Below are 25,107 nucleotides of genomic sequence, written 5' to 3'. Positions count from 1 at the left end.
AGCTGAACTGCTTTTGCAAGACTCTTAAAATAGAATTTTTGGGTTGGATTCATTACACCAAGCACAGCAATTACAATAGTAAAAACAGTTAGACACTTCCTTGTTATGCAAAAATTAACCTCCCACAGTTTTTCCAACCATTAATCTTTGCTTGAAAACTTTTTTGAGGCAGATGATCTGTCTGAAGACCATTTTAGACCAGGCGTTTTGGTTTTTTTTCCTTCTATGCTGTTTCAATATAATGTGACCACTACGATATAGGATGCTTAACACATATGTTACAGTAGCTTACTTAAATGAAGTAGTACATATCTAGGTTTTTAGTATGTATAAGTTCACTGTGTGCTTAGTTTTTTTACATTCTGAATACAGATTTTTTTTTTTTTGAATATTTGATGTGATACCTCACATGGGTGTGTAGTGGGGCCACTATTTGTATCTGTATTTGTATTTGTTGGAGTGATAAATTCAAATACAAATGATTATTTCTTCAGATTTAAGCTGGAAACTTAAGTGGCTGAAACTTAAAAGAAAAGCCTGTTTTTAGTTGTAAATCCATTGCCATTGATAGTTATCATATGACATGTATATTTTCTCTAATTAACACCAAAACTTTTTGAAAAATGTTTCTCAAATGGTAAAGCTGAACAATAGTAGCCTAAACCCTTGTGTTGAACAACAATAACCCAAACTGTGAAATATGTAGACAGAACCCCACTACCACTACCCTCAACTTGGGGTCACTGAACAAACAGAGAGGTTTTTGAAAACAGAGAAAACTCTAATGGAATATTCAAACTACATACCCTGACCCACACGAACCATCAACACCAACATCCCTACCTCTTCATTTGAAGACTCTAAACTTAATAGATAAAAGAATGTGAAAAAGAAACTTCAATAATGGGCTCGGCAAAGAGTTTTTAAATGCTGGACAAGGGGAAAGCATGTCACATTTTTAATATTTGTATTCAGTCACTTACTGATGTATTTTTACCAAGGAGAACACATTTTTGAATGCAATTTATACATTTGCAATTAAAGTATTGCTTTATAAAGACAGCAACATCTACACCACAAAGCTGGGATAAAAATTCCATTTATCTGTGGCACACATGTATAATTCTGTTTATGGCTCACATAACGTGCATCTTTACTGAAAACATACAGCAAATAGTTACAGAAAGAGAAGGATTTTATCAAAGGTATTTATTTAGTTTATGAACCTTGAGCTTAGATGGAGAACATCATGTTTTTTTGTTTCTTTCTTTCTTTTTTTAAAAAACACAAAAGTCCAGATTAGATTGACACAGCTAAAAGTTACATTTTTTCTCTCTTGGACTGTTCAACACTAAAAAAAACCCCACACATTACAACACTTTATGTGATCCAGTAATAAAGGTAATGACTGACAGAACATGTTAATCTGGGATGGGAACCTTTTACTATGCAAATTATTCCACCAAAAATGTCCCTGTAAAAGGCTGACTTCATAGCAGAACAAAGTACAATGAGTAAAAGCAATACCACCCCCACCCACCCCCCAAAAAACAAAATGGAACAAACAAAAACGACAGAAAAGGAACAAAACAGACGAAACAAAAGAGAGGAAATTGTGAATTAGCCAACAATCCCTTCACAGTGTAGTTTGATGTATGTAATCACTAGGGGGTAGCTGGACAGTTAGTTCATACATTACCCCAGTGGAACAGTGGAGCACTTTCATGCTAGGTATGAAGGAAATTAAACAGCAGATATCCAATTGGAGCATGTGCATCTATACGGAGCAGCAACTGCTAACAGTGCAGAAGTGAAGTAATTTAAGTACAGCATTGACTAAAACACAACCTCTAATGGCTGGCACAACTTGACTTCCACAAATATATTATGTATACAGACCAACGCAGTTGTCATTTTTCTGTCCAGTGCGCACATGGTTTAAATAGCAAATGAACTTGCATCCATCTGGTTGGTTTTAAAGTGAAGTGTATTCAGACACATGGCTAGCGTGTTGCTATTTCGAATGCAACTGAAAGCATCTGCGCTTAGACCAACAGAAACTTGGTCTAAAGTAATGTTGCAGTTGTTTCATTGAAAAATGGAGTACCTGATTGGACAGAGGATTGGGAGACAGCGGAGGCAGCGAATCGCTCTTTTTGTCCACCGTTGTAATAGCAACCCATCAAGGTGCCAGTGCAGGTGGCTTTTAAAGGTAATGAGAGCTGACACTCTGATTGGTTCATTGCATGTTATGCCCAAAACACACCTAAGATTAATTAAGACACACCCCCAATATGCCTTGCGCCTTACTTTGCACTCAAATTATCTGCTGTTTAACTAGCAAAAGTGGATTTGGACATGTCCTAAATGCACTTACACCATGTGCTTTAGACCATGAGCTTAGATGATTAAAATAGAGCCCTTCTTGAAATGTCATTGCAGCTATTGTATGGAGCATTCAGAGAAATACTGAAAAAAAAAAGTCTTAATATAATTAACCACACAACTCGTAATCAAAATTGAGTAACAGACTTTATTGAAGATCTTCTCTTAATGATCATCAAATGACAATCGATTATTTTACTGAATTAATTATTTAGTAAAAGGAATGCATGATACGCCTCATGCTCATGAATCTCATGTTGCCATATCCCATGCTGCTGAAGTTCCTGTACTCTCCAGGTCCAAAGTACCACATTCTGCCTCTGTAGTGGGGGTGCTCATACATGAGCCAGTGACCATCCATAACGTGGCAGGACATGCAATGGGACATGTGGTAGCGGTCCATGAATGACTCACAGTCATCCATGCAGTCATACATTTGACCTCCGTAATTCTCTCTCTCGTAGATTCTCATTCTGTAGGATCCTCGCCACTGTTGAGGAAGAAATATAAATTGTATTAAACTTCACATTTTATTACTCACATTATGTGCACAGAAGTTGACTTGAAAAAATCTTTTTTTGTAAAGTATAACCAAATAAAACACATGAGCTTACCATGGGGATCATGCGCCAGGACCTGATGCTGTTATTCCATCCAAACATATTCATGTAGTCACCGTACTCGCCCCTCCTCATGAAGTACTGGTTTCCCATGTAGTTTGTCTGGTCGTAAACCATAAAGCAGCCGCTCTCCACCCTACAGGAGTGGCAGTGCTTCAGGTAGGAGTGCATGTCAGCACAGTCACCCATACACTCATAGGAGCGACCCTGAAAGTTCTTCTCCTCGTAAAAAATGATCTAGAAATGAATTGAAAGTCATTGATTTGTTTATTTTGTAAGAGCTGTTTTAAAGAACATCTCAGACAAACCACAATATCCATCAGAATTCATATACTCATATAAAAGTTTTGTCAGAGAGAAGTGAAGGATGTCACAGAGCTTACCTTTCCCATGGTCATGGTTGTGATGTTTGCTCCTCTGGTTAGAGATGCTGTGAACACACTGACCTTTGGCTGCTGAAACCCTTACTTTTATAGTGGACCAGACTCAAAGAATACATAGTTGTCATTGTTGTCATTTACTGACCAAGCAACCTAGAATAGAGGCTTTTTTAGAGTTGAAGTGCTTTTTGGAGACTTAAAAATGGAATTTTTGGATTCATAGTATCATGAAGTAAACAGCAACAACAATGACAAACAACTAGATATTTCCTTGTTCATGAAGAATTCAACTGCAACTTCCCATGTGACATGTATTCTTTGCTAGAAATGTTGACTTTGCTCATTTTGTTTGGTAAGGATCCACCAAAAATGGTTTTGGACCAGACATGTTTTTTCATCTGTCATATTTGTCCTTGCCTGATGAATTGACAAAAAGAATAACCGTTGTTTTATATCTTGTACTTGTAACCCACTAATTTGCTGTGGCAGCTTACTTAAGTAATATAGAAAATATGTGTTTCTCAGCACATGGAAGTTAAAGAAGTTGTCATATCAGTGTGTGCCTGTAGGCTTCTTTTATATGCATTCTCTTTATATTGGATTTTTTTTAAGTATTCAATGTAGTACCATATATCTAAGATGACTTACGGTGCTTTGTCACTAGTGCTTATAAGCGGTGTTGTCTCAGAATTGGCCTTATCATAGACATGCTTTTAATGATAATTGCTTAGAAATTGAAAGGTTGTCCATTTACATTGATAAAAAAGTGTTTACTTTCAGAGGACTTTCCTTTCACTACTGTCTGGAAAATGTTCCCAGTATGGATACCCTTTGTTTTCCAGATTACATGCTTGAACATCAGAGAATCATCTAAACAGTGTTTCCATTTGTTTTATCCTTCATCCTTCAAATTAGAGTCTTGTTAAAGATGAGTTTCTTGCATAATACCAAGGTGGCATGTAGTAAGTACAGTACAGGCCTTGGCCAAGAGTTTTAAAATGATAGACAACATTAAGATGTGTCACATGTTTGAATATCCATGTTAAGCCATTTTGTGAAGTGTTTCATCCTCAGTAAGTACTGTCTTGGAATACATTTCACACCTGTGTAATTTCAGTATTGGTTTCTTAAGAAATCAATTTGCACACCATGTAGTTGAGATGAGGAGTCCACTCAGGTTGTGCAGACATTGACAGAGATACAGGAATACATGTGGAATTCTGTTTCTGATTCATATAAACTCTTTTCTGATTCAGTGGAAATAGGGATTTAAATGAAGATGACTGTTTTTCATTGTTCCTTTAAGCACTCTTCATCACAGATGACTTTTGCAACACGCATTTTTTGCAACACAAATTTTACTTCTCGGTCTGATCTGTTCATTTTGTTCTCTATCATAATGGATATTTGTGTGCAGAGATTGCAGACACTGGCCTATATTCTCCTTGTAATCTGGTAAATATTTCTGTGGATGCTCCGTGGTCCAATGAAAAAAATCTTAACCAAAAGCTGTAGTGATCAGAACAATAAACTGAACTTTTCATTAAACTCATGGGGCTCTATTTTAACGGTCTAAACCACATGGTCTATTTTTTGCAGGATGTGCAGTCTCACAAAATCTGAACAGTACAAATGGATTAATTTTATCCATGCGGTTCTAATTGCATCTCAAACACATCTGGTTCTTGTAGGAACAGCCCAAGCCATAGCTCACGATGTTTCCCCTTACACACCCCTAGAGAGAAACAGGTTAATCAGGACTGAAGCTGTTTCTTCATATTCCTGTTCACATTCAATACATCTCCATGGACCAGGCAATGTTGCATAACTCTTGGATTGTTCTGGCAACAATCCACCAACTGCAACTGAGTTGACATCTTAACAACTGCCATGGTGTCTCGACTCTATGGAGATATTGAAGCAGCAGATTTTAGCAGTTCCTGTATGTATTAAAATCATGACCTGATGTACTACACTGTGCTCCCTGTGCTCAGAATTATGTGAGCTAGGGATGACATTTAATGAGGAGTTAGATGCTGACACCTGTCTTCCACAAATAAGATCACTGACTTACCCTCAGAATTTTCCTCAGATTCTTGAACAATGATCCAGTAATTATGGACCTTAAGATGAACGGAATTTTGTTTCATCTTCCCTTTAAGTGCGCTTCACCACAGATGCCCCATTTAGCCCTGAGCTTTTATAGCCTTTTGGGTGGCAACACTTCAAAAACTACCATTACCATCAGTCCTGGTAGGGATGCTTTATTAATGCAAAATGTTGACATTTTTTCTACTTCTTCAATATTTAGTATGCCAGTACTGTATTAGAAATCACAGAAATTTAGCGTAAGGTGTTTTCTGTGTGCCTGCTTGCTTGCTTTTTTTTTATTAACCATCAGACACAGTTGAAGCTAATCTAGTCTGTCATAAGTATTGTAAATTTTTAAAATGTGTTCTGATTTTCAATTTTATATACACCTCTTATGGACAAGGTTTCTGTTCCTGTTTCTGTGATTTGCTGCAGAGTGTGTGTGAGGCTCTCAAGACATCTGTGTTGGAGAAAAGTATACTTTACCTTGAGGTCTGATAAGCCTGTTTTATTAGAAGTGAAAGTAGATAATGGTGCACCAAGATTACACAAATGACCGTTGTTTTATTGTTCAAATTTGATGAGGATTTTCAATGAGAACCACAATGGAAATTTCACCCAATGAAAAATGGCCTTTGCCCTTGCTCACCACACACAATGACATTTGGCACTATCGTTTTCTTAAAGTTGTCCTGGTTTACTCACTGCATCATGTCACTCTGTGACTGGTAGGACTTTTTTTTTTTTTTTTTTTTTACAGGTGAATGGCATAGACTTCATTTTATAGAACTGTTAATTGTATACATTGGAGGTTTTAAACATGCCTCTGTAATTTCAATGAACAGAGTATGTTTTACATCGTAAACCTTACCTCTATTGCTTGTGTTACATGTGTGAACTGTTGTGTCTGTTCTAAATGAAGCAGTGACTACATACACATATCCAGATGTTGGCTTTGATTAAACAGTTAACTTACTGACTGATTTAATTTCATCTTATTTTCTTCTTATCTTACTGTTGTTACCTAACAGATAGTTGAAATGTATTGCCGCTGGTCAGTAGTTATATAAATTGTTTTCTTAGCTCCACTTCTTGAGAACCATGTTGATCCATCAACCTAGATGTTTAAGGCATGTAAGGAAATGATCAGATGAAATGATCACATCTTAAAGATATACTCTTTACTTATCAGAATAGGGATTAACTTAAAACTGTAGTAAATCTATTAACAAAGCTAACAGTACTCATACTAAAAAGCCTAACAGTTTTCTTATTTCGATGATAAACCAAGTGTAATCTATGCCTCAATGGGAAGCAACATGGATAGTCTCATGATGAATTTTATAAATATGAATTTTTGTGTGTGTGTGTGAACTGACTGGTTTACTTAGGACCATTTGTCAAAGTAGTGCATGAATTTCATAACAGATACTAAAGGGACTGAGTATCCTTAGACATTTAGGGCTCTATCTTGTACCCAGCGCAACACAGTGCATACCGAAATGCAAATGTCTTTGCTGTTTTCAAACTGACGCAGTTGTCATTTTCCTGTCCAGTGCACACATTGTTTAAATAGCAAATGAACTTGCATCCATCTGGGCGGTTGGTCTTTACAACAGTTGGTCAAGTCCACCGTTGTAATAACAATCCGTCAAGATGCCAGTGCAGGCGGCTTTTAAAGGGAATGGGAGCTGACACTCTGATTGGTTTATTGCATGTTATGCCCAAAACACACCTACGATTAAGTAAGAGACTAAGTACAACCCCTTTGCACATTGTGCCTTAGTTTGCACTCAAATTATCCGCCATTAAACTAGCAAAAGTGGATTTGGACACAACTTAAATGCGCTTATGCCATGCGCTTGAGACCATGCACTTAGATTGTTAAAACAGAGCCCTTATTGTAATGTCATTGCAGCTGTTATATGGAGCATTCAGAGAAATATAGGAAAAAATAGTCTTGGCAGATAATTAACCACACAACTCATAATCAGAATTGAGTAACACACTTTATTGAAGATCTTCTCTTCATGATCATCAAATGACAATCAATTATTTTACTAAATTAATTATTTAGTAAAAGGAGTGCATGATACGCCTCATGCTCATGAATCTCATGTTGCCATATCCCATATTGCTGAAGTTCCTGTACTCTCCAGGTCCAAAGTACCACATCCTGCCTCTGTAGTGGGGATGCTCATACATGAGCCAGTGACCATCCATAACGTGGCAGGACATGCAATGGGACATGTGGTAGCGGTCCATGAATGAGTCACAATCATCCATGCAGTCATACATTTGACCTCCGTAATTCTCTCTCTCGTAGATTCTCATTCTATAGGATCCTTGCCACTGTTGAAGAACAAATATAAATTGTATTAAATTTTTTAATATTTGCATTGTTGTGCACAGAAGTTGAAAAAATCTTTTTTGTAAAGTATAACCAAATAAAACACATGAGCTTACCATGGGGATCATGCGCCAGGACCTGATGCAGTTATTCCATCCAAACATATTCATGTAGTCACCGTACTCGCCCCTCCTCATGAAGTACTGGTTTCCCATGTAGTTTGTCTGGTCGTAAACCATAAAGCAGCCGCTCTCCACCCTACAGGAGTGGCAGTGCTTCAGGTAGGAGTGCATGTCAGCACAGTCGCCCATACACTCATAGGAGCGACCCTGAAAGTTCTTCTCCTCGTAAAAAATGATCTAGAAATGAATTGAAAGTCATTGATTTGTTTATTTTGTAAGAGCTGTTTAAAAGAACATCTCAGACAAACCACAATTTCTATCAGAATTCATATACTCATATAAATTTTTGTCAGAGAGAAGTGAAGGATGTCACAGAGCTCACCTTTCCCATGGTCATGGTTGTGATGTTTGCTCCTCTGGTTAGAGATGCTGTGAACACACTGACCTTTGGCTGCTGAAACCCTTACTTTTATAGTGGACCAGACTCAAAGAATACATAGTTGTCATTGTTGTCAATTCCTGACCAAGCAACCTAGAATAGAGGCTTTTTTTAGAGTTGAACAGCTTTTTGGAGACTTAAAAATGGAATTTTTGGATTCATAGTATCATGAAGTAAACAGCAACAACAATGACAAACAACTAGATATTTCCTTGCTCATGAAGAATTCAACTGCAACTTCCCATGTGACATGTATTCTTTGCTAGAAATGTTGACTTTGTTCATTTTGTTTGGTAAGGATCCACCAAAAATAGTTTTGGACCAGACATGTTTTTTATTCGGTCATATTTGTCATTGGAATTGGCAAAAAGAATAACCGTTGTTTTATATCTTGTACTTATAATCCACTAATTTGCGGTGGCAGCTTACTTAAGCAATATAGAAAATATGTGTGTTTCTCAGCAGATGGAAGATAACTAAGCTGTCATACCAGTGTGTGCCTGTAGGCTTCTTTCATATACATTCTCTTTATATATTGGATTTTTTTAAGTATTCAATGTAATACCATATATCTAAGATGACTTACGGTGCTTCGTCACTAGTGCTTATAAGTGGTGTTGTCTCAGAATTGTCCAAATCATAGACATGCTTTTAATGATAATTGCGTAGAAATTGAAAGGTTGTCCATTTAGGTTGATAAAAAAGTGTTTACTTTTAGAAGACTTTCCTTTCACTACTTTATGGAAAATGTTTGTGTTCCCAGTGTGGATGACATTTGTTTTCCAGCAGAAGCACATTCTGTATGTATTCATTCTGATGTGTACATCCTTGAACAACAGAGAATCATCTAAACAGTGTTTCCATTTGGTTTATCCTCTATTTCACTAACCACCCAGGGGGTTTGCAAAATGGTTGCGCAATTTTTTCTACAGATTATAGAATGACAGGCTGTTATGGAAAGATTCTAATCTCAGCCTTGTTAAGTCAACTTAAAAACAAAATTACTAAGCTCATCACACACCTAATTTTAGTCCTGTTAGAGATAAGTTTGTTATATAATGCCAAAGTGGCATGTAGCTAGTACAATACTGGCCTTGGCCAAGAGTTTTAAGATGACAGACAACATTAAGATGTGTCACACTTTTGAATATCCATTTGTTTAAGCCATTTGGTAAAGTGTTTCACCCTCAGTGAGTACTGTCTTGGAATACATTTCACACATGTGTAATTTCAGTATTGGTTTCTTAAGAAATCATACAACTTTTGGACAGTGGCTAAGGGAATTTTAATCCATTCCTGAAGCAAAACCTGTTCCAGCTCTTTCAGAGATGATGATGGAGGGAAGTGGCTCCTTACTAGCTGCTCTAAAGTATAGCAGAGATTTTCGATTATGATAAGATCTTGTGATTGTGGGGGCCAATCCAAGTGTTCAACTTCACTGTTGTGCTCTTCATGCCAGTCTTTAACGATTTTAGCAATGTGAATTGGCGCAGTACCGTCTTGAAAGGTGACATCACCGTTTGGAAAGAGTGTTTGGACCACTGGGTGAATTTGGTCACCCAAAACTGATAAATACTCTTTAGAGGTAACCCTACCATGCAGTGCTAACACAGGACCAAGAGAATTCCACGATATTGCAGCCCAAACCGTTACAGAACCACCTCCATGCGTAATGGTTGGGGTCAGGCAATTGAAATCAAGGGCTTCTTTTGGCTTCCTCCATACATAAATTTGTCCTGAACAAGGAAAAAGCGTGAAGGATGACTTTTCAGAGAAGATGATATTCTTCTACTGGTCCATTGTCCATCTCTGATGATCTTTGCACCATTTTAGGTGTTTTCAAACATTGATGGGGGAAAGAAAAGTTTTGGGAATGGCATCCCTTCCATGATATCCAGCTGCACTGAGCTCTCAACAAACTGTTTTGGCTGATACTGGGTTAGCAAGATGTTGGTTTAGCTCTGCAGTCACTGTAGTAGCTGTGGTTCTGTGTTTTTTTGACACAGAGTTATTTTAGTGCTCTGCTGTCACCTTCGCAGAGTTTTGGCTTCCGTCCAGAGTTACACTTCCCAGAACTAGTCTTCCATAGTTTTTGGTATGCCATCATGACTTTAGAAACTGTTCCTCTTGATACGTTAAACAACTCAGCAGTTTCAATATATAGTATGCCAGTGTTATACTAAATTTAGCTTAAGTTGTTTTCTGTGTGCCTGCTTGGTTTCGTTTTTATTAACCATCAGACACAGTTGAAGCTAATCTTATCTGTACTAAGTATTGTAGATTTTTTAAATGTGTTCTGATTTTTAATTTTATATACAGCTCTTATGGACAAGGTTTCTGTTCCACTGATGTGCTACAAAGTGTGTGTGAGACTCTAAAGACATCTCTGTTAGAGAAAAGCATAATTTACCTTGAGTTCTAAGTCTGTTTTATTAGAAGTAAAAATAGATAATGGTACACCAAGATTACACAAATGACCATTGTTTTATTCTTTCTTCTTATTTGGACTGTTGTTACCCAATAGACAGTTGAAATGTATTGCCGCTGGTCAGTAGTTATATAAATTGTTTTCTTAGCTCCACTTCTTGAGAACAATCAACCTAGATGTTTAAGGCATGTAAGGAAATGATCAGATGAAATGATCACATCTTAAAGATATTCCCTGTAATTATTAGAAAAGGGATTAACTTAAAACAATAGTAAAGCTATTTACAAAGCTAACAGTACTCATACTAAAAAATCTAACAGTTTTCTTATTTCAGTGATAAACCAAGGGTAATCTATGCCTCAGTGGGAAGCAACATGGACTTGCATTTTGTCACTTTCAAATTCACCTTTTGTGGCTTTGTTGGAAATGACTTTTGTAAAAAAAAAAAAAAAACAGGGAATCATTTTGAAAGATTATTGCAGTACCGGTTTACTGCAGAAACACTGCATCAAACCTGAATGTTATGTTTAATTGAACACTAAAAAAAGAGTTCTTGTCTTGTCTAACTTCTCATGACAGAATATTTATTGAGTCAATAAGCAAAGTGTTCAACTGATAGAGCACCTCACTGAAATCATTTTAGATATCTATGTGATTGTCTCATGATGAATTTCATAAATATGAATTTTTTGTGTGTGTGTGTGTGTGAACTGACCAGTTTACTGGACCATTTGTTAAAGTAGTGCATGAATTTCATAAAAGATGCTAAAGGGGCTGAGTATTCTTAGACATTCAAGGCTCTATCTTACACCCAGCGCAACGCAGCGCATACCGAAAGGAAAGTGTCTTTGCTGTTTTCAAACTGATGCAGTTATCATTTTCCTGTCCAGTGCGCATGTTGTTTAAATAGCAAATGAACTTGCGTCCATCTGGGCGGTTGGTCTTTACAACGGTTGGTCAAGTCCACCGTTGTAATAACAATCCGTCAAGATGCCAGTGCAGGCGGCTTTTAAAGGGAATGGGAGCTGACACTCTGATTGGTTTATTGCATGTTATGCCCAAAACGCACCTACGATTAAGTAAGAGACTAAGTACAACCCCTTTACACATTGTGCCTTAGTTTGCACTCAAATTATCCGCCATTAAACTAGCAAAAGTGGATTTGGACACAACTCAAATGTGCTTATGCCATGCGCTTGAGACCATGCACTTAGGCTGTTAAAACAGAGCCCTTATTGTAATGTCATTGCAGCTGTTATATGGAGCATTCAGAGAAATATAGGAAAAAATAAAGTCTTGGCAGATAATTAACCACACAACTCGTAATCAGAATTGAGTAACACACTTTATTGAAGATCTTCTCTTAATGATCATCAAATGACAATCAATTATTTTACTAAATTAATTATTTAGTAAAAGGAGTGCATGATACGCCTCATACTCATGAATCTCATGTTGCCATATCCCATGCTGCTGAAGTTCCTGTACTCTCCAGGTCCAAAGTACATCATCCTGCCTCTGTAGTGGGGGTGCTCATACATGAGCCAGTGGCCATCCATAACGTGGCAGGACATGCAGTGGGACATGTGGTAGCGGTCCATGAATGACTCACAATCATCCATGCAGTCATACATTTGACCTCCGTAATTCTCTCTCTCATAGATTCTCATTCTGTAGGATCCTCGCCACTGTTGAGGAACAAGTATAAATTGTATTAAAATTCACATTGTTGACCCAGAACTTGAAAAAAAATCAGTTTTTGTAAAGTATAACCAAATAAAACACATGAGCTCACCATGGGGATCATGCGCCAGGACCTGATGCAGTTATTCCATCCAAACATATTCATGTAGTCACCATACTCGCCCCTCCTCATGAAGTACTGGTTTCCCATGTAGTTTGTCTGGTCGTAAACCATAAAGCAGCCGCTTTCCACTCTACAGGAGTGGCAGTGCTTCAGGTAGGAGTGCATGTCAGCACAGTCGCCCATACACTCATAGGAGCGACCCTGAAAGTTCTTCTCCTCAAAAAAGGTGATCTAGAAATATATTCATTTAGTTAATTAGTAGTTTGTTTTTATCACTGTGCAGTTGTAAGAAGAAAAACATTCAAAGAAACAACACAGCCATCAGTACTTTACATGGGATTACTGTCAAATTTTGTCATAGAGATGTGGAGGACATCATAGATCTTACCTTTCCCATGGTCATGGTTGTGATGTTTGCTCCTCTGGTTAGAGATGCTGTAGATACACTGACATCCAGGCTGCTGAAACCCTTACTTTTATAGTGGACCAGACCTACAGAATACATGGTCTCATTGTTGTCATTTCCTGACGTAGCAACTTGGAACAGAGGCTTTTTTAGGGTTGAACAGCTTTTTGGAGACTTAAAAATAGAATTTTTGGATTCATGGTATTGTGAGGATAAGACCAACAACAACAATTGCAAAAACGAGATATTTCCTTGTTATTGAAGAATTGGCCTGCAAATGCCCATCTGACTTTTATTCTTTGCAAGAAAATTTGACTTTATTCGTTTTTGGGGTAAAAATTCATCAAAAGACAATTTTAGATCAAATATGTTTCTTTTAGTCTGTCTCATCTGTCATTGCCCAATGAAAAAAAGTAACTGTTGTTATATCTTGTTCTTATAATCTACTATTTTGCTGAGGCAGCTTACTTTGGCAAGGTAGTAAACGTGTGTGCTTTTCAACACATGTAAGTTAAGTGTGTGCTAATGTCAGTGTCTGCTTGTAGGGTTTGTCAGTCATTCCCTTTGCAGCATTTGTTTGGATTATCTGATTTAATACCCTGTAAATGAGATGATTTATCATTTTTTGTCATGATTGTTTGTAAACGGTGCTGTGTGAGAACGGTCCAAAGCATTGTAATAGTTTTCCATTGGTAACTGCTTAGAAACTGAAAGATCAGCCATTTATATTGCTAAAAAAAGTGTTTACGTGTTTTGAAGAGTTCCCTCTCACTACTTTTTGCAGTTTTTGCATAGATTATAGAATGACAGGCTGTTATGGAAAGATTCTAATCTCTACCTTGTTATATCAACTTCCAAAATAAAATAACTAAGTTCACCATACACTGATATATCAGTAAGTCTGCATAAAATATTTTGAGATATTTTGGAGATGTTTGTTACATAAGGCTAAGGTGCTATGTGACTAGTGCTGTGATGGCCTTGGTCAAGAGTTTTAAGATGATAGACAACATTAAGGTGTGTCACACTTTTGAATATCCATATTAAGCCATTTGGTGAAGTCCTTTACCCACAGTAAATGCCTTCTTGGAATACATGTAATTTTAGTATTGCTTTCTTAAGAAATCAATTTCTACACCATGTAGTTGCGATGATGAGTCCACTCACATTGTGCAGACATTGACAGAGATACAGGAATACATATGGAATTCTGTTTCTGATTCATATTAACTCTTTTCTGATTCAGGGGAAATAGGGATTTAAATGAAGATGAATGATTTTCATTGTTCCTTTAACCACTGTTCATCACAGATGTGCAAGTTTGATTTGATGTCTTTTGCTACACATAAAAATACGAATTTTACTTCAAGGTCTGATCTACTTGTTTTATTCTCCATCATAATGGATATTTGTTTGCCGAGATTGCTGGCCTGTTTTCTGAGCAGAATTTGGATTCTGCCTTATTCTCCTTGTAATTTGGTAAATATTTCCCTGGATGCTCCATAGCCCAATGAAAAAAACTGTATGATCTTGTTCAGCAAGCTGTAGAGATCAGTGCAATATGCACTAAATAGATCTTTTGATGTGTAATTTCTCTGATAGATTTGAGATGGATATTTGACTATTTGCTTTGGACTTCATTATTAGGATGAATATATGTAGTTACTAAAAAGAATTCTTCTATTACAAGTCCTTTCTCCTCATCCTCAAAGTGGAAGTGGCTTAAGGGTAAGTATTGTGTAATGTACCCTAGTTGTGCAGTGGAAGTGATACAAAAGAAGTGTGCTCTCACAAACTGATTTCACCTCAGAAAGTCACAGATGATCAACACAGTGTTCAATTATATGACATTTAGCACTGTGGTTCCTAAAGTTGTCTACATTTGCTGGTCTGTCACTTTTGTCTGATGGTATTTGTTGTCAGTTGTTAAATTATTTTCCATATCAGCTTGTATTTGAGGATGGAAGTATTGCTGGACTGAACGAGATGTGTTTCGTGTGGTTTCGTGAGTTGTTTGCCAAATTATCCCTACATAATCACTTGTATCGCAGGGAAAAAAATTTTTAAACCCATGAGTGGAAGGGGAAGAGGTGTACAGTTAACTTAGTTATGTGACCTCTTGTGTCTTTTCCAAAGCAATGAACTCATCTTATGACATATACCCTGATTCTTTGGACTTTAACGAAGTGCTTGATTAACTGATTGAGCCATCTTCATTTCTTGTCATATTTTTGTCAACCTGTTAGTAGCTTAAGTGTTCTGCCAATGACGACTACTGATGCCTGATTTGCTTGCCAGTTGGCATGTACACATATTCAGAACCATTTAGATATGAGCTAGATGGAAATATGCTAGCATGCATGTGATGGATATAAATAGGTTATATATTAAAGAGAACTTTTACTGTAATTAGGTACCTTAAAGTTTTTCTCATTGTCAATTCAATTAGGGATTCACTAAAGCCATACCCCAGCCATCTATCAACACTTTTAATATATGTATTTATAAGAATGGTTTCAGTAGCTAAATCAGACCTTGTATGAATTGTGCATTTTGACTTTTTCTCATTCTTGTACACTGTTGTTTTTGGTATTTGACAACATACATGTATGTGATTGTCTTGTGTAAGGTGCCAGTTTACTCAGAATCATTCAATAAATTGTCCATAATTCCAGAATGTAAGTCAGCAGATTTAAGTATCATTAGACTTACTACTTATTGTAGTATCATAGAAGTTATTGAAGGGAGTATCCAGATATGTTTTAGAAGATAATAAAGCACACAACTCTCATTTGTTAATGAGACCTGTTGTTAATGATCATCAAATGCAAAATCATTATTTTAATGAATTAATGATTTAGTAAAAGGAATGCATGATACGCCTCATGCTCATGAATCTCATGTTGCCATATCCCATGCTGCTGAAGTTCCTGTACTCTCCAGGTCCAAAGTACCACATTCTGCCTCTGTAGTGAGGGTGCTCATACATGAGCCAGTGACCATCCATCACATGACAGGACATGCAATGAGACATGTGGTAGCGGTCCATGAATGACTCACAATCATCCATGCAGTCATACATTTGACCTCCGAAGTTCTCTCTCTCGTAGATCCTCATTCTGTAGGATCCTCGGTGCTGTTGAGGAACAAAGGTACATGTCATATTAACAATTACAATTTATTCTTTACTTTGTAGACTCACAGCTGGTAAACATCTTTTCTATAAAGAATAACCAAAGTACTCTGATGAGCTCACCATGGGGATCATGCGCCAGGACCTGATGCTGTTATTCCATCCAAACATATTCATGTAGTCACCATACTCGCCCCTCCTCATGAAGTACTGGTTTCCCATGTAGTTTGTCTGGTCGTAAACCATAAAGCAGCCGCTCTCCACCCTACAGGAGTGGCAGTGCTTCAGGTAGGAGTGCATGTCAGCACAGTCTCCCATACACTCATAGGAGCGACCCTGAAAGTTCTTCTCCTCGTAAAAGATAATCTAGAAATACATTTCAAGTCACTGGTTAATTTATTTTATAAAATTTGTTTAAAAGAAAACTGACAACACTCAAACAAACCACAGTATCCATAAAAATAATACATATTCTGATAAAACATTGTCATAGAGAGGTGAAGGATTTTATGGAGTTTACCTTTCCCATGGTCATGGCTGTGACGTTTGCTCCTCTGGATAGAGATGCTGTAGATACACTGACATCCAGGCTGCTGAAACCCTTACTTTTATAGGGGACCAGACCTAAAGAATACACGGCCCCCATTGTTATCAGTTCCTGACCAAGCAACATGGAACAGAGGCTTTTTCAGGGTTTAACTGCTTTTGGAAGACTTAAAAATAGAATTTTTGGATTCATAGTATTGTTAAAAAAAGCAGCCATAACAATAGCAAAAACCTGGATATTTCCTTGTTCATGAAGAATTTACCTGCAACTGCCCATCTGACATGTATTCTTTGCTAGAAAATTTCACATTGTACTATTTATTTGGTGAGGATCCATCTAAAGTTTATTTTGGACCATACATGTTTTTTGTCTGTCTTAATATTCAATGTCTGATGAGTTTGCAAAAACATAACCAATATAATAGCTCATAATTTTAGTCCACTAATTTTCTCAGGCAGATTACTTTAGCAATATAGTAAATACGTGTGTTTCTCAGAATATGTCAGTTAAGTATGTTCTCATACCACTGTGTGCCTCTAGGGGGTGTGTGTGTGTTTTTTTTTAATATACACTCTTTTTATAGCCAATGTTTTGAGTATTCGATGTAATACCTCATATTTAAGATGGCTAGTGCTTATTAATGGTGTTGTCTGAGAATTGTCCAAATTGTTGTGATATGTTTTTAATGATTATTGCTTAGAAACTGAAAGATTGGCCATTTACATAAATGATAAAATCGTGTGTACTTGCTTTGAGATTAAGATTAGGTGTATCACACCTTTGAATATTCATATTCAGCCAAGTGTTTCACCTACAAGAAGTACTTTCTTGGAATTCATGTCCTACCTGTAATTTAAGTATTGCTTTCTTAGAAAGTCAATTCTTTAGCCATATAGTTGGGATGAAGAGTCCATTCAGGTTGTGCAGACATTGACAGAGATACAGGAATACATTGGGAATTCTGTTTTTGATCCATACAAATTATTTTTGGATCCAGATGAAATTGAGGTGTAAATAAAGATGAATGTTTTTCTTTTTTCCTTTAAGCACTCTTCATCACAGATGCACAAGTTTACTTTGATGTCTTTAGCGACATAGACAGAATTTACCTCAAAGTCAGATGCTCCTATTTTATTTGGAGTCAAAATGATTATTTGTTCGCTAAAATTGCAGATACTGACATATTTTGTGAGCAGATTTGAGTTTTGCGTCATTCTCATTGCAATAGGACCAGCATTACTTTGATGGGCTGTAGGTCAGTGAAAAATCACCTGTCTTGTTCACCAAGCTGTAAAGATCAGCCCAACATGCACCATATAGATCCTCTGATCTGTAATTTCTGTTGTAGATTTTAGATGGATACTTTAATATTTGCTGTGGACACTATAAGGAGACATGTATTATCACTATGAAGAGTACTTTTATTCCAGGACTTCTCTGCTCCTCGGCGCAGAAATAGATTGAGGATATCGTGTAATGTCCCCTGGCTGATGCAGTGGAAGTAAAGAAAACTGATTTTACTTCAGGATAGCCCATCTTTTCAACATGGTCTTCAGTTATAGGCTATGACTTTTAGGGTTTATGGTATCTTAAATTGTTCTCGTCTGCTCCCCATTCACTTTTGTCTGATGGCATTTGTTGTCCATACTGTGACATGGATTCAAGTCTTAAGTGTATGCATTTGGAAATTTTTAACCATGCTGGTAGAACTTCAATGGGCAAATCTATGTGACATGGAAAATATTCCTGGAATGAATGAGATGTATTTTAAGTGGTAAGCCTTTCTGCGCTAATCAGCTGTTTGCCAAATTATCCCAAACATAATCACTTGTATTGCAGGGAAAACCTTTTTTTAAACCTAAAATTGAATGTTGAAGAAGTGTACAGTTAACTGAATTATGTGAACTCTTGTGTCTTTTTCAAATGAAGCAATTAACTAATTTTATAATATATACCCTGATTTTTTGGCTTTAATGAAGGGCTTGTTTAACTGATTGAGCCATCTTCATTTCTTGTCATATTTTTGTCAACCTGTTAGTAGCTTAAGTGTTCTGTCAACGAGGACTGTTGATGCCTGATTTGCTTTCTAGTTTGCACTTATACATATTCGGAATCTCTTTATGAGCAAGACGGAAATACGCCGACATTTCTATTATTTTTGTAAGAGTGCATTCTCTACCTTAATTAGAACTTAAACGAATTTTGCATTTTGCATTTTCATGTTCTTGAACAGTGTGGCTGTCTTTATTTGAGAACAAATTATCAAACAGTCATGACAGGATACATGTAGTGTTGTACTTAGTTTAAATGACCAGGAACACTAAAATACTAATGGTCTGCATCAGCCCTAAACTGAACTGTTCATTAAACTCATAAGGACAATGGGATTTTTCTTTTGTATTGATAGCAGTGGAACAGTTGCTTGTTGCAACAACCCATTCAAACTGATAGAGCACTTCAGAAAAATCATTTAAGATGTGTATGTAATCATCTTGTGATGAATTTATGTTGAAATAGTTTTTGTGTGAGGTGCCACATTTACTCAGGATCATTCAGTAAACTATCCATAATGTCATGATATAAGTCAACAGAATTAACAGAGTCAACACACTTTCCACTTATTGTAGTGTCATGGCAGCTACTGAATGGAGCATCCAGGGAGAGACAGACAAAATAATTTTTTAGCAGGTAATAAAGCACACAACTCTTAATTAAAATTGAGTAACACACTTTATTGAAGATCCTTTCTTAACGATCATCAAATGACAATCATATATTTTACTAAATTAATTATTTAGTAAAAGGAATGCATGATACGCCTCATGCTCATGAATCTCATGTTGCCATATCCCATGCTGCTGAAGTTCCTGTACTCTCCAGGTCCAAAGTACCACATCCTGCCTCTGTAGTGAGGGTGCTCATACATGAGCCAGTGGCCATCCATAACGTGGCAGGACATGCAATGAGACATGTGGTAGCGGTCCATGAATGACTCACAGTCATCCATGCAGTCATACATTTGACCTCCGAAGTTCTCTCTCTCGTAGATCCTCATTCTGTAGGATCCTCGGTACTGTTGAAGAACAAGTATAAAAAGTATTAATATTCACATTTTATTATTACGTTGTGGGCCCACGTTCTTTTTCTAAAGTATAACTAGATAAAACACATAAGCTCACCATGGGGATCATGCGCCAGGACCTGATGCTGTTATTCCATCCAAACATATTCATGTAGTCACCATACTCGCCCCTCCTCATGAAGTACTGGTTTCCCATGTAGTTTGTCTGGTCGTAAACCATAAAGCAGCCGCTCTCCACCCTACAGGAGTGGCAGTGCCTCAGGTAGGAGTGCATGTCAGCACAGTCGCCCATACACTCATAGGAGCGACCCTGAAAGTTCTTCTCCTCATAAAAGATAATCTGGAAATACATTTCAAGTTATTACTTTTCCAATTTTGTAAAAAGTGAACAAAACAATAGTTTCAAAAATCAAACAAACCACAACATCAATCAGAATGCAAATATTCATGTACAATTTTTCATAATGAAGTGAGGGATGTCATATCTCACCTTTCCCATGGTCATGGTTGTGATATTTGCTCCTCTAGCTAGAGATGCCGTAGATACTCTGACATCCTGACCAGTGAAACCTTTACTTTTATAGTGGACCAGACCTAAAGAATACATGGTCTCCATTGTTGTCAATTCCTGACCAAGCAACATGGAACAGAGGCTTTTTCATGTTGAACCGCTTTTGGAAGACTTTTAAAAATAGAATTTAGGTTTCATAGTATCATGAAGAATACAATAGCAAAAATTCTAGCCCACATTGCTAACGCAGCTTTAGCGAGTTAGTAAATATGTAAGTATGTATGTAAATATGTAAGAACATTCTGTTCCTCTGTTTCACCACCCCAGGGTTCAGTAAAATGGCTATACAAATTTTTGTATAGATTGTAGAATGACAGGCTGTTATGAACAGAGACAAATCGAAACCTTCTTATGTCAACTTGCTAACCAAATCACAAGCTCACCATGCACTGATATGTCAATTTGTCTATGTAAAATATCTTGAGACATGTAAGAGACATGTTTGTTTCATGACAGGCAGGTGCTATGTGATACATACAGAAAAGGGTTAAGTCATGAATTTTTAAATGATGGACCAGAGGAAGGTCACATCTCTGGATATTCGTATTCATCCATTTGTTGAAATGTTTCCTCCTCAATAAGCTTATTGAGGAACAACAGTTCAAACATTTGGAATTTAAGTATTTCTTTCTTAAAATACCCATAGTTACACTAGGTAGTTGGGATGAAACAATCCTCTCAACTGACAGACACTGAATGATAAATAGGTATACATAGTCTGTTACTGCTTAAATAAATCCATTTCTGGTCCAGTGGAAGTAGAGGGGGAGATATGGTAAAATTAATGTTATTCATCTTTCCTTTAAGTGATCTTCATTACAAAGCCTCTGGTTCGCTTTAATATTTTTTACAACACTATGATTGAAACTTTTTTTTTAAAAAAACACGATTATTATCATCAACCTTGGAAGAGGTATTTAATTGTTGCAAAGTGCAGACTGTTATTCCTTTTACTCAATGATATATCAGGATTGTATTTGAAATTACCCAAAATTTTGCTTAAGTCGCTTTTGTGTGATCATTTGCTGTTTAATTATCTATTTATTTATTATCCATCACATACAGTTGAGGCCAGCTGCTGTTTTGTCATGCAAGAGAGTTATGAGAGAGTTGGGGGCTGGATGAGGAAGAGAGACTATTAGGGGACAAAATACCTGGTCAGTGCACACTATTACAAACATATTTTATTTAGTTCGATTTTTAATTCATATACCATTCTTATGAACACACTCACTGTTGCTTCGGCAAGCTGAAGATTTAATGAGACTCTTGGAGTCTTAGGAGACACCAGTGAAATAGAAAGTTCTGCTGGAGAGATGAGGAATTTACATCAAGGTCTGGGGGACTGGCAACTTTGTCTGCAGTTGAATGAAAAATATTCTCTGTGCTTTTCATAGAGCAATCAATCCTACATGCATCTCATCTCTGTATAACAGCTTTCTGAACTGTAATATCTCTGAAAAGTTTGGCATGGGTATTCGAGCCTTTGCCTGTGACTTTAGCGTCACCAAAAAGAATTCTTTTATTACAGGTTGTCTCTGCAATTTGGACCAGAAATAACTTGTGTGTGATTGGTACTGTGTAATATAGAATAGAACAGAATGCCTTTATTGTCATTGCACATTATCATACAACAAAATTTGTTGTGCAGCTCCTGAAACTGGTCATCTAACATTCCATACATGCGCACACACCCACACACACACGCTCACACACACACACACACATATGCACACCAGCCCATGCAGATGAATAATAATAATAAAAAGATAAATAAGAAAAAAGTAATAAAAAGAAGTGGCATATCAAAGCTGCTATTGTGGCATATCAAAAAGTGGAATGTCAAAAGCTACTATTGTACATGCAGTGTAGCAAAGAAAAAGCCGTCGTAGCCTTCTGATTTTACTCTGAAGTACAACTGCTGATCAGCATACTGTTCAAAGATATGACATTTAATGCTAACGTTGTCTTCATTCACTCTTATGTTAGTCCAGAGTGGTCACATTTGTCGTCAGTCACTGTGTATTCATTTGGAAGTTTTAAATATAATTGTTTAATTTCATTGCATTGAAATATATTTCTTTGTTGTTCCTGTAACTGTAAGGTTTTACGAGACAGTGTAGTATTAAACTATACTTAAAATGGTGAACATTGCTTCAACGTTGAGTTGTTCATAATAGGTTCCCTACTTGTTAAATTACATTGCGAGTAAGACTGCGTTTAAACATCTCATTTAAACATAGGACAAGCATATAGTTAAATTAAATGAGTCAACTTTTGTGTCTATTCCAAATGAAATGACAATATAGGTGTGTATATAAGTGACTATATGAGACATATCAAGATATTTGGCTTTAATTAACTTTAATCATCTGATTCACTGATGTAACTACACTTCTGATTTTATTGCGGTTAGTATAACTGTAAGGTATTACAGTTGAAAGGTATTGCTGCTGGATTTGCTTGTTACCAGGCATGTAAATACCCTTATTAGATGCACTTTTTTTGAACGGTTTACCTTCCCTCCAAATGGAGGCAATTCCAGTGAAGGAACTGATCAGATCAATTGCTAAAGAAGACCTTTACTGCAGTTTCACAGTTTGAAGTTGTTCCCACAGTTAAGTACATTAAGGACAGTGGCGATTCTAGACTTTTTTGACTGGGGTGGCCCAAGTGGAGCACTGATTCATTCAAGGGTGGCAGTCCTGCTTTCGACCTGGTTGATGGCCAATCATAGACTACGATTTTTGGATGGCATCCGGAATGGCCAATCAAATCTCCAGTGTGGCCTGTGCCCTCCGAAGCCCCAAAACTGTAATGGACAAAATGACACCTAAATTTACCTTTTCATGTAACTTATATGAATAATGTCAGGGCTTTTGAGTTTTCTAACTTCTGACAATAGAGGACTGATTGTCTTGAGAGGCTCATCATTAAACTGATTTAAGAGTAATTCAAAAAAATCATTTTAGATATATACGTGATTGGCTTGTGATTTAACTGATGGGAATTTAACTGAGCTGAAAAAGTTTTTGAATGAAGTACTGGGTTTACTCAGGACAATTCTTGAAATGTGCACATGAATTTTATAACATATCCTAAAAGAGTATCATTCCTCGTTAAAATCTTAGCAGATAAGACACCACACAACTCTCAAGAAAAATGGAGTAACAGACTTTATTGAAAATCTGATGATGATCATCAAGAGATCAACTTTTTTTCTAAATGAACTATTTAGTAAAAGGAATCCATGATACGCCTCATGCTCATGAATCTCATGTTGCCATATCCCATGCTGCTGAAGTTCCTGTACTCTCCAGGTCCAAAGTACCACATTCTGCCTCTGTAGTGGGGGTGCTCATACATGAGCCAGTGGCCATCCATAACATGGCAGGACATACAATGGGACATGTGGTAGCGGTCCATAATGCAGTCACAGTCATCCATGCACTCATGCATGTGACCTCCGAAGTTCTCTCTCTCATAGATCCTCATTCTATAGGATCCTCGGTGCTGTCAGGGAACAAATATACAAATGGCATTAATATTCACATTTTATTATTGTAGACCCACAACTTGAAAGTAAAGTTCTTTTTCATAAAGCCTGATCAAATTACCCTGTTGAGCTTACCATGGGGATCATGCGCGAGGACCTGATGCAGTTATTCCATCCAAACATATTCATGTAGTCAGCATACTCGCCCCTCCTCATGAAGTACTGGTTTCCCATGTAGTTTGGACGGTCATAAACCATGAAGCAACCGCTCTCCACCCTACATGAGTGGCAACGGCTCATGTAGGAGTGCATGTCAGCACAGTCGCTCATGCACTCATAGGAGCGACCCTGAAAGTTCCTCTCCTCGTAAAAGATAATCTGGAAATACATTGAAAGGTATCAGTTTATTTACTTAGTACAAGCTGTGTAAAAACTGAAGTGTGAAAAAATACTCTGTCAAAAATATCCATAAGAGTTTGAAATAGTATTCATCTCTTTTGATGTGGAGAAGTGCAGGTTGTCATAGAGCTCACCTTTCCCATGGTCATGGTTGTGATGTTTGCTCCTCTGGTTAGAGATGCTGTGAACACACTGACCTTTGGCTGCTGAAACCCTTACTTTTATAGTGGACCAGACTCAAAGAATACATTGTCTCCATTGTTGTCAATTCCTGACCAAGCAACTTGGAACAGAGGCTTTTTTAGAGATGAACTGCTTTTGTCATTTTCACAGCAATGGTTCTCTGGAAGACTTTTAAAAACGGAATTTTTTGGTCTCAGCTGATTGCATCATGAAGAAAACAGCAATACAAAAAGGAAAAACCTAGATGCTTCCCTATTATGTTAAAATTCCTTATTGTCTGACCTTTCTTTGGAAGAGTGTGATTTTGTCATTTTACTTCAAGCCACATGTTTATTTTTAACTTATGTGCTATTTTTCACCGCCTGATGAATTTGCAAAACAAGAAAGCATTGTGATTTAAGCTCGTATCCACTAATATATCAAGTCTTAAGCTTTGGCAAGGTAGTAAATTTTTAAGTTTCTAAGCAAAACTTAGAGTCTTTTCTTAAAAAAAAACTCTTTACAACAGCTTTGGTTTGTACATTTTTTGTAAAATGTTAGGTAATATCTCATGTAATATTTCAGCTGATTTGGAAAGTCTTTTTAAATTTTAAAAAAGCACATAGAAAAAGCATTGTATGCTTGTTTCAAACCATTATTTTTTACTTTTTACAGAAAGATATATCAGT

At 36.8% G+C, this 25,107-nt stretch overlaps 6 protein-coding genes across 7 annotated transcripts; all 6 read right to left on the bottom strand.

Moving 5' to 3' along the window:
- Positions 1 to 2,596: 2,596 nt before the first annotated feature.
- On the bottom strand, positions 2,597 to 3,729 carry LOC115811403 (gamma-crystallin M2-like). Of its 2 annotated transcripts, none has more exons than XM_030773580.1 (3): positions 3,721 to 3,729; positions 3,000 to 3,242; positions 2,597 to 2,875 (listed from the first exon to the last, which is right to left on the bottom strand). In XM_030773580.1, the coding sequence occupies exons 1-3, from the start codon at positions 3,727 to 3,729 to the stop codon at positions 2,597 to 2,599; spliced, it is 531 nt and encodes a 176-aa protein (XP_030629440.1). The 2 variants fall into 2 exon arrangements, with proteins under 2 accessions (XP_030629440.1, XP_030629438.1); XM_030773578.1 differs by lacking the exon at positions 3,721 to 3,729 and adding an exon at positions 3,389 to 3,403.
- A 3,820-nt stretch (positions 3,730 to 7,549) lies between these two features.
- LOC115811651 (gamma-crystallin M2-like) lies at positions 7,550 to 8,345 on the bottom strand. Its single transcript, XM_030773945.1, has 3 exons — positions 8,331 to 8,345; positions 7,943 to 8,185; positions 7,550 to 7,828 (listed from the first exon to the last, which is right to left on the bottom strand). Exons 1-3 carry the CDS (start codon positions 8,343 to 8,345, stop codon positions 7,550 to 7,552), a joined length of 537 nt encoding a protein of 178 aa, XP_030629805.1.
- A 3,879-nt stretch (positions 8,346 to 12,224) lies between these two features.
- LOC115811490 (gamma-crystallin M2-like) lies at positions 12,225 to 13,025 on the bottom strand. Its single transcript, XM_030773718.1, has 3 exons — positions 13,011 to 13,025; positions 12,611 to 12,853; positions 12,225 to 12,503 (listed from the first exon to the last, which is right to left on the bottom strand). Exons 1-3 carry the CDS (start codon positions 13,023 to 13,025, stop codon positions 12,225 to 12,227), a joined length of 537 nt encoding a protein of 178 aa, XP_030629578.1.
- A 2,860-nt stretch (positions 13,026 to 15,885) lies between these two features.
- Positions 15,886 to 16,696, bottom strand: LOC115811636 (gamma-crystallin M2-like). Its single transcript, XM_030773926.1, has 3 exons — positions 16,682 to 16,696; positions 16,285 to 16,527; positions 15,886 to 16,164 (listed from the first exon to the last, which is right to left on the bottom strand). The coding sequence occupies exons 1-3, from the start codon at positions 16,694 to 16,696 to the stop codon at positions 15,886 to 15,888; spliced, it is 537 nt and encodes a 178-aa protein (XP_030629786.1).
- A 2,806-nt stretch (positions 16,697 to 19,502) lies between these two features.
- On the bottom strand, positions 19,503 to 20,295 carry LOC115811357 (gamma-crystallin M2-like). The gene is made up of 3 exons (XM_030773519.1): positions 20,281 to 20,295; positions 19,888 to 20,130; positions 19,503 to 19,781 (listed from the first exon to the last, which is right to left on the bottom strand). Exons 1-3 carry the CDS (start codon positions 20,293 to 20,295, stop codon positions 19,503 to 19,505), a joined length of 537 nt encoding a protein of 178 aa, XP_030629379.1.
- A 3,300-nt stretch (positions 20,296 to 23,595) lies between these two features.
- Positions 23,596 to 24,405, bottom strand: LOC115811217 (gamma-crystallin M2-like). The gene is made up of 3 exons (XM_030773330.1): positions 24,391 to 24,405; positions 23,993 to 24,235; positions 23,596 to 23,874 (listed from the first exon to the last, which is right to left on the bottom strand). The coding sequence occupies exons 1-3, from the start codon at positions 24,403 to 24,405 to the stop codon at positions 23,596 to 23,598; spliced, it is 537 nt and encodes a 178-aa protein (XP_030629190.1).
- Positions 24,406 to 25,107: the final 702 nt, after the last annotated feature.

The sequence above is a fragment of the Chanos chanos genome, chromosome 5 (assembly GCF_902362185.1).
Source record: "Chanos chanos chromosome 5, fChaCha1.1, whole genome shotgun sequence".
Taxonomy (NCBI): domain Eukaryota; kingdom Metazoa; phylum Chordata; class Actinopteri; order Gonorynchiformes; family Chanidae; genus Chanos; species Chanos chanos.
The sequence above is the reverse complement of the archived record's forward strand: the minus strand, read 5'-3'. Positions and strand labels throughout refer to the sequence as shown.

Bases quoted from the DNA above. Each gene is read 5' to 3' on its own strand.
- LOC115811403 (XM_030773578.1), bottom strand. The intron at 2,876-2,999 runs GTAAGCTCATGT...CTTCCTCAACAG, and splicing joins CCTGGCGCATGATCCCCATG to TGGCGAGGATCCTACAGAAT.
- LOC115811651 (XM_030773945.1), bottom strand. The intron at 7,829-7,942 runs GTAAGCTCATGT...GTTCTTCAACAG, and splicing joins CCTGGCGCATGATCCCCATG to TGGCAAGGATCCTATAGAAT.
- LOC115811490 (XM_030773718.1), bottom strand. The intron at 12,504-12,610 runs GTGAGCTCATGT...GTTCCTCAACAG, and splicing joins CCTGGCGCATGATCCCCATG to TGGCGAGGATCCTACAGAAT.
- LOC115811636 (XM_030773926.1), bottom strand. The intron at 16,165-16,284 runs GTGAGCTCATCA...GTTCCTCAACAG, and splicing joins CCTGGCGCATGATCCCCATG to CACCGAGGATCCTACAGAAT.
- LOC115811357 (XM_030773519.1), bottom strand. The intron at 19,782-19,887 runs GTGAGCTTATGT...GTTCTTCAACAG, and splicing joins CCTGGCGCATGATCCCCATG to TACCGAGGATCCTACAGAAT.
- LOC115811217 (XM_030773330.1), bottom strand. The intron at 23,875-23,992 runs GTAAGCTCAACA...GTTCCCTGACAG, and splicing joins CCTCGCGCATGATCCCCATG to CACCGAGGATCCTATAGAAT.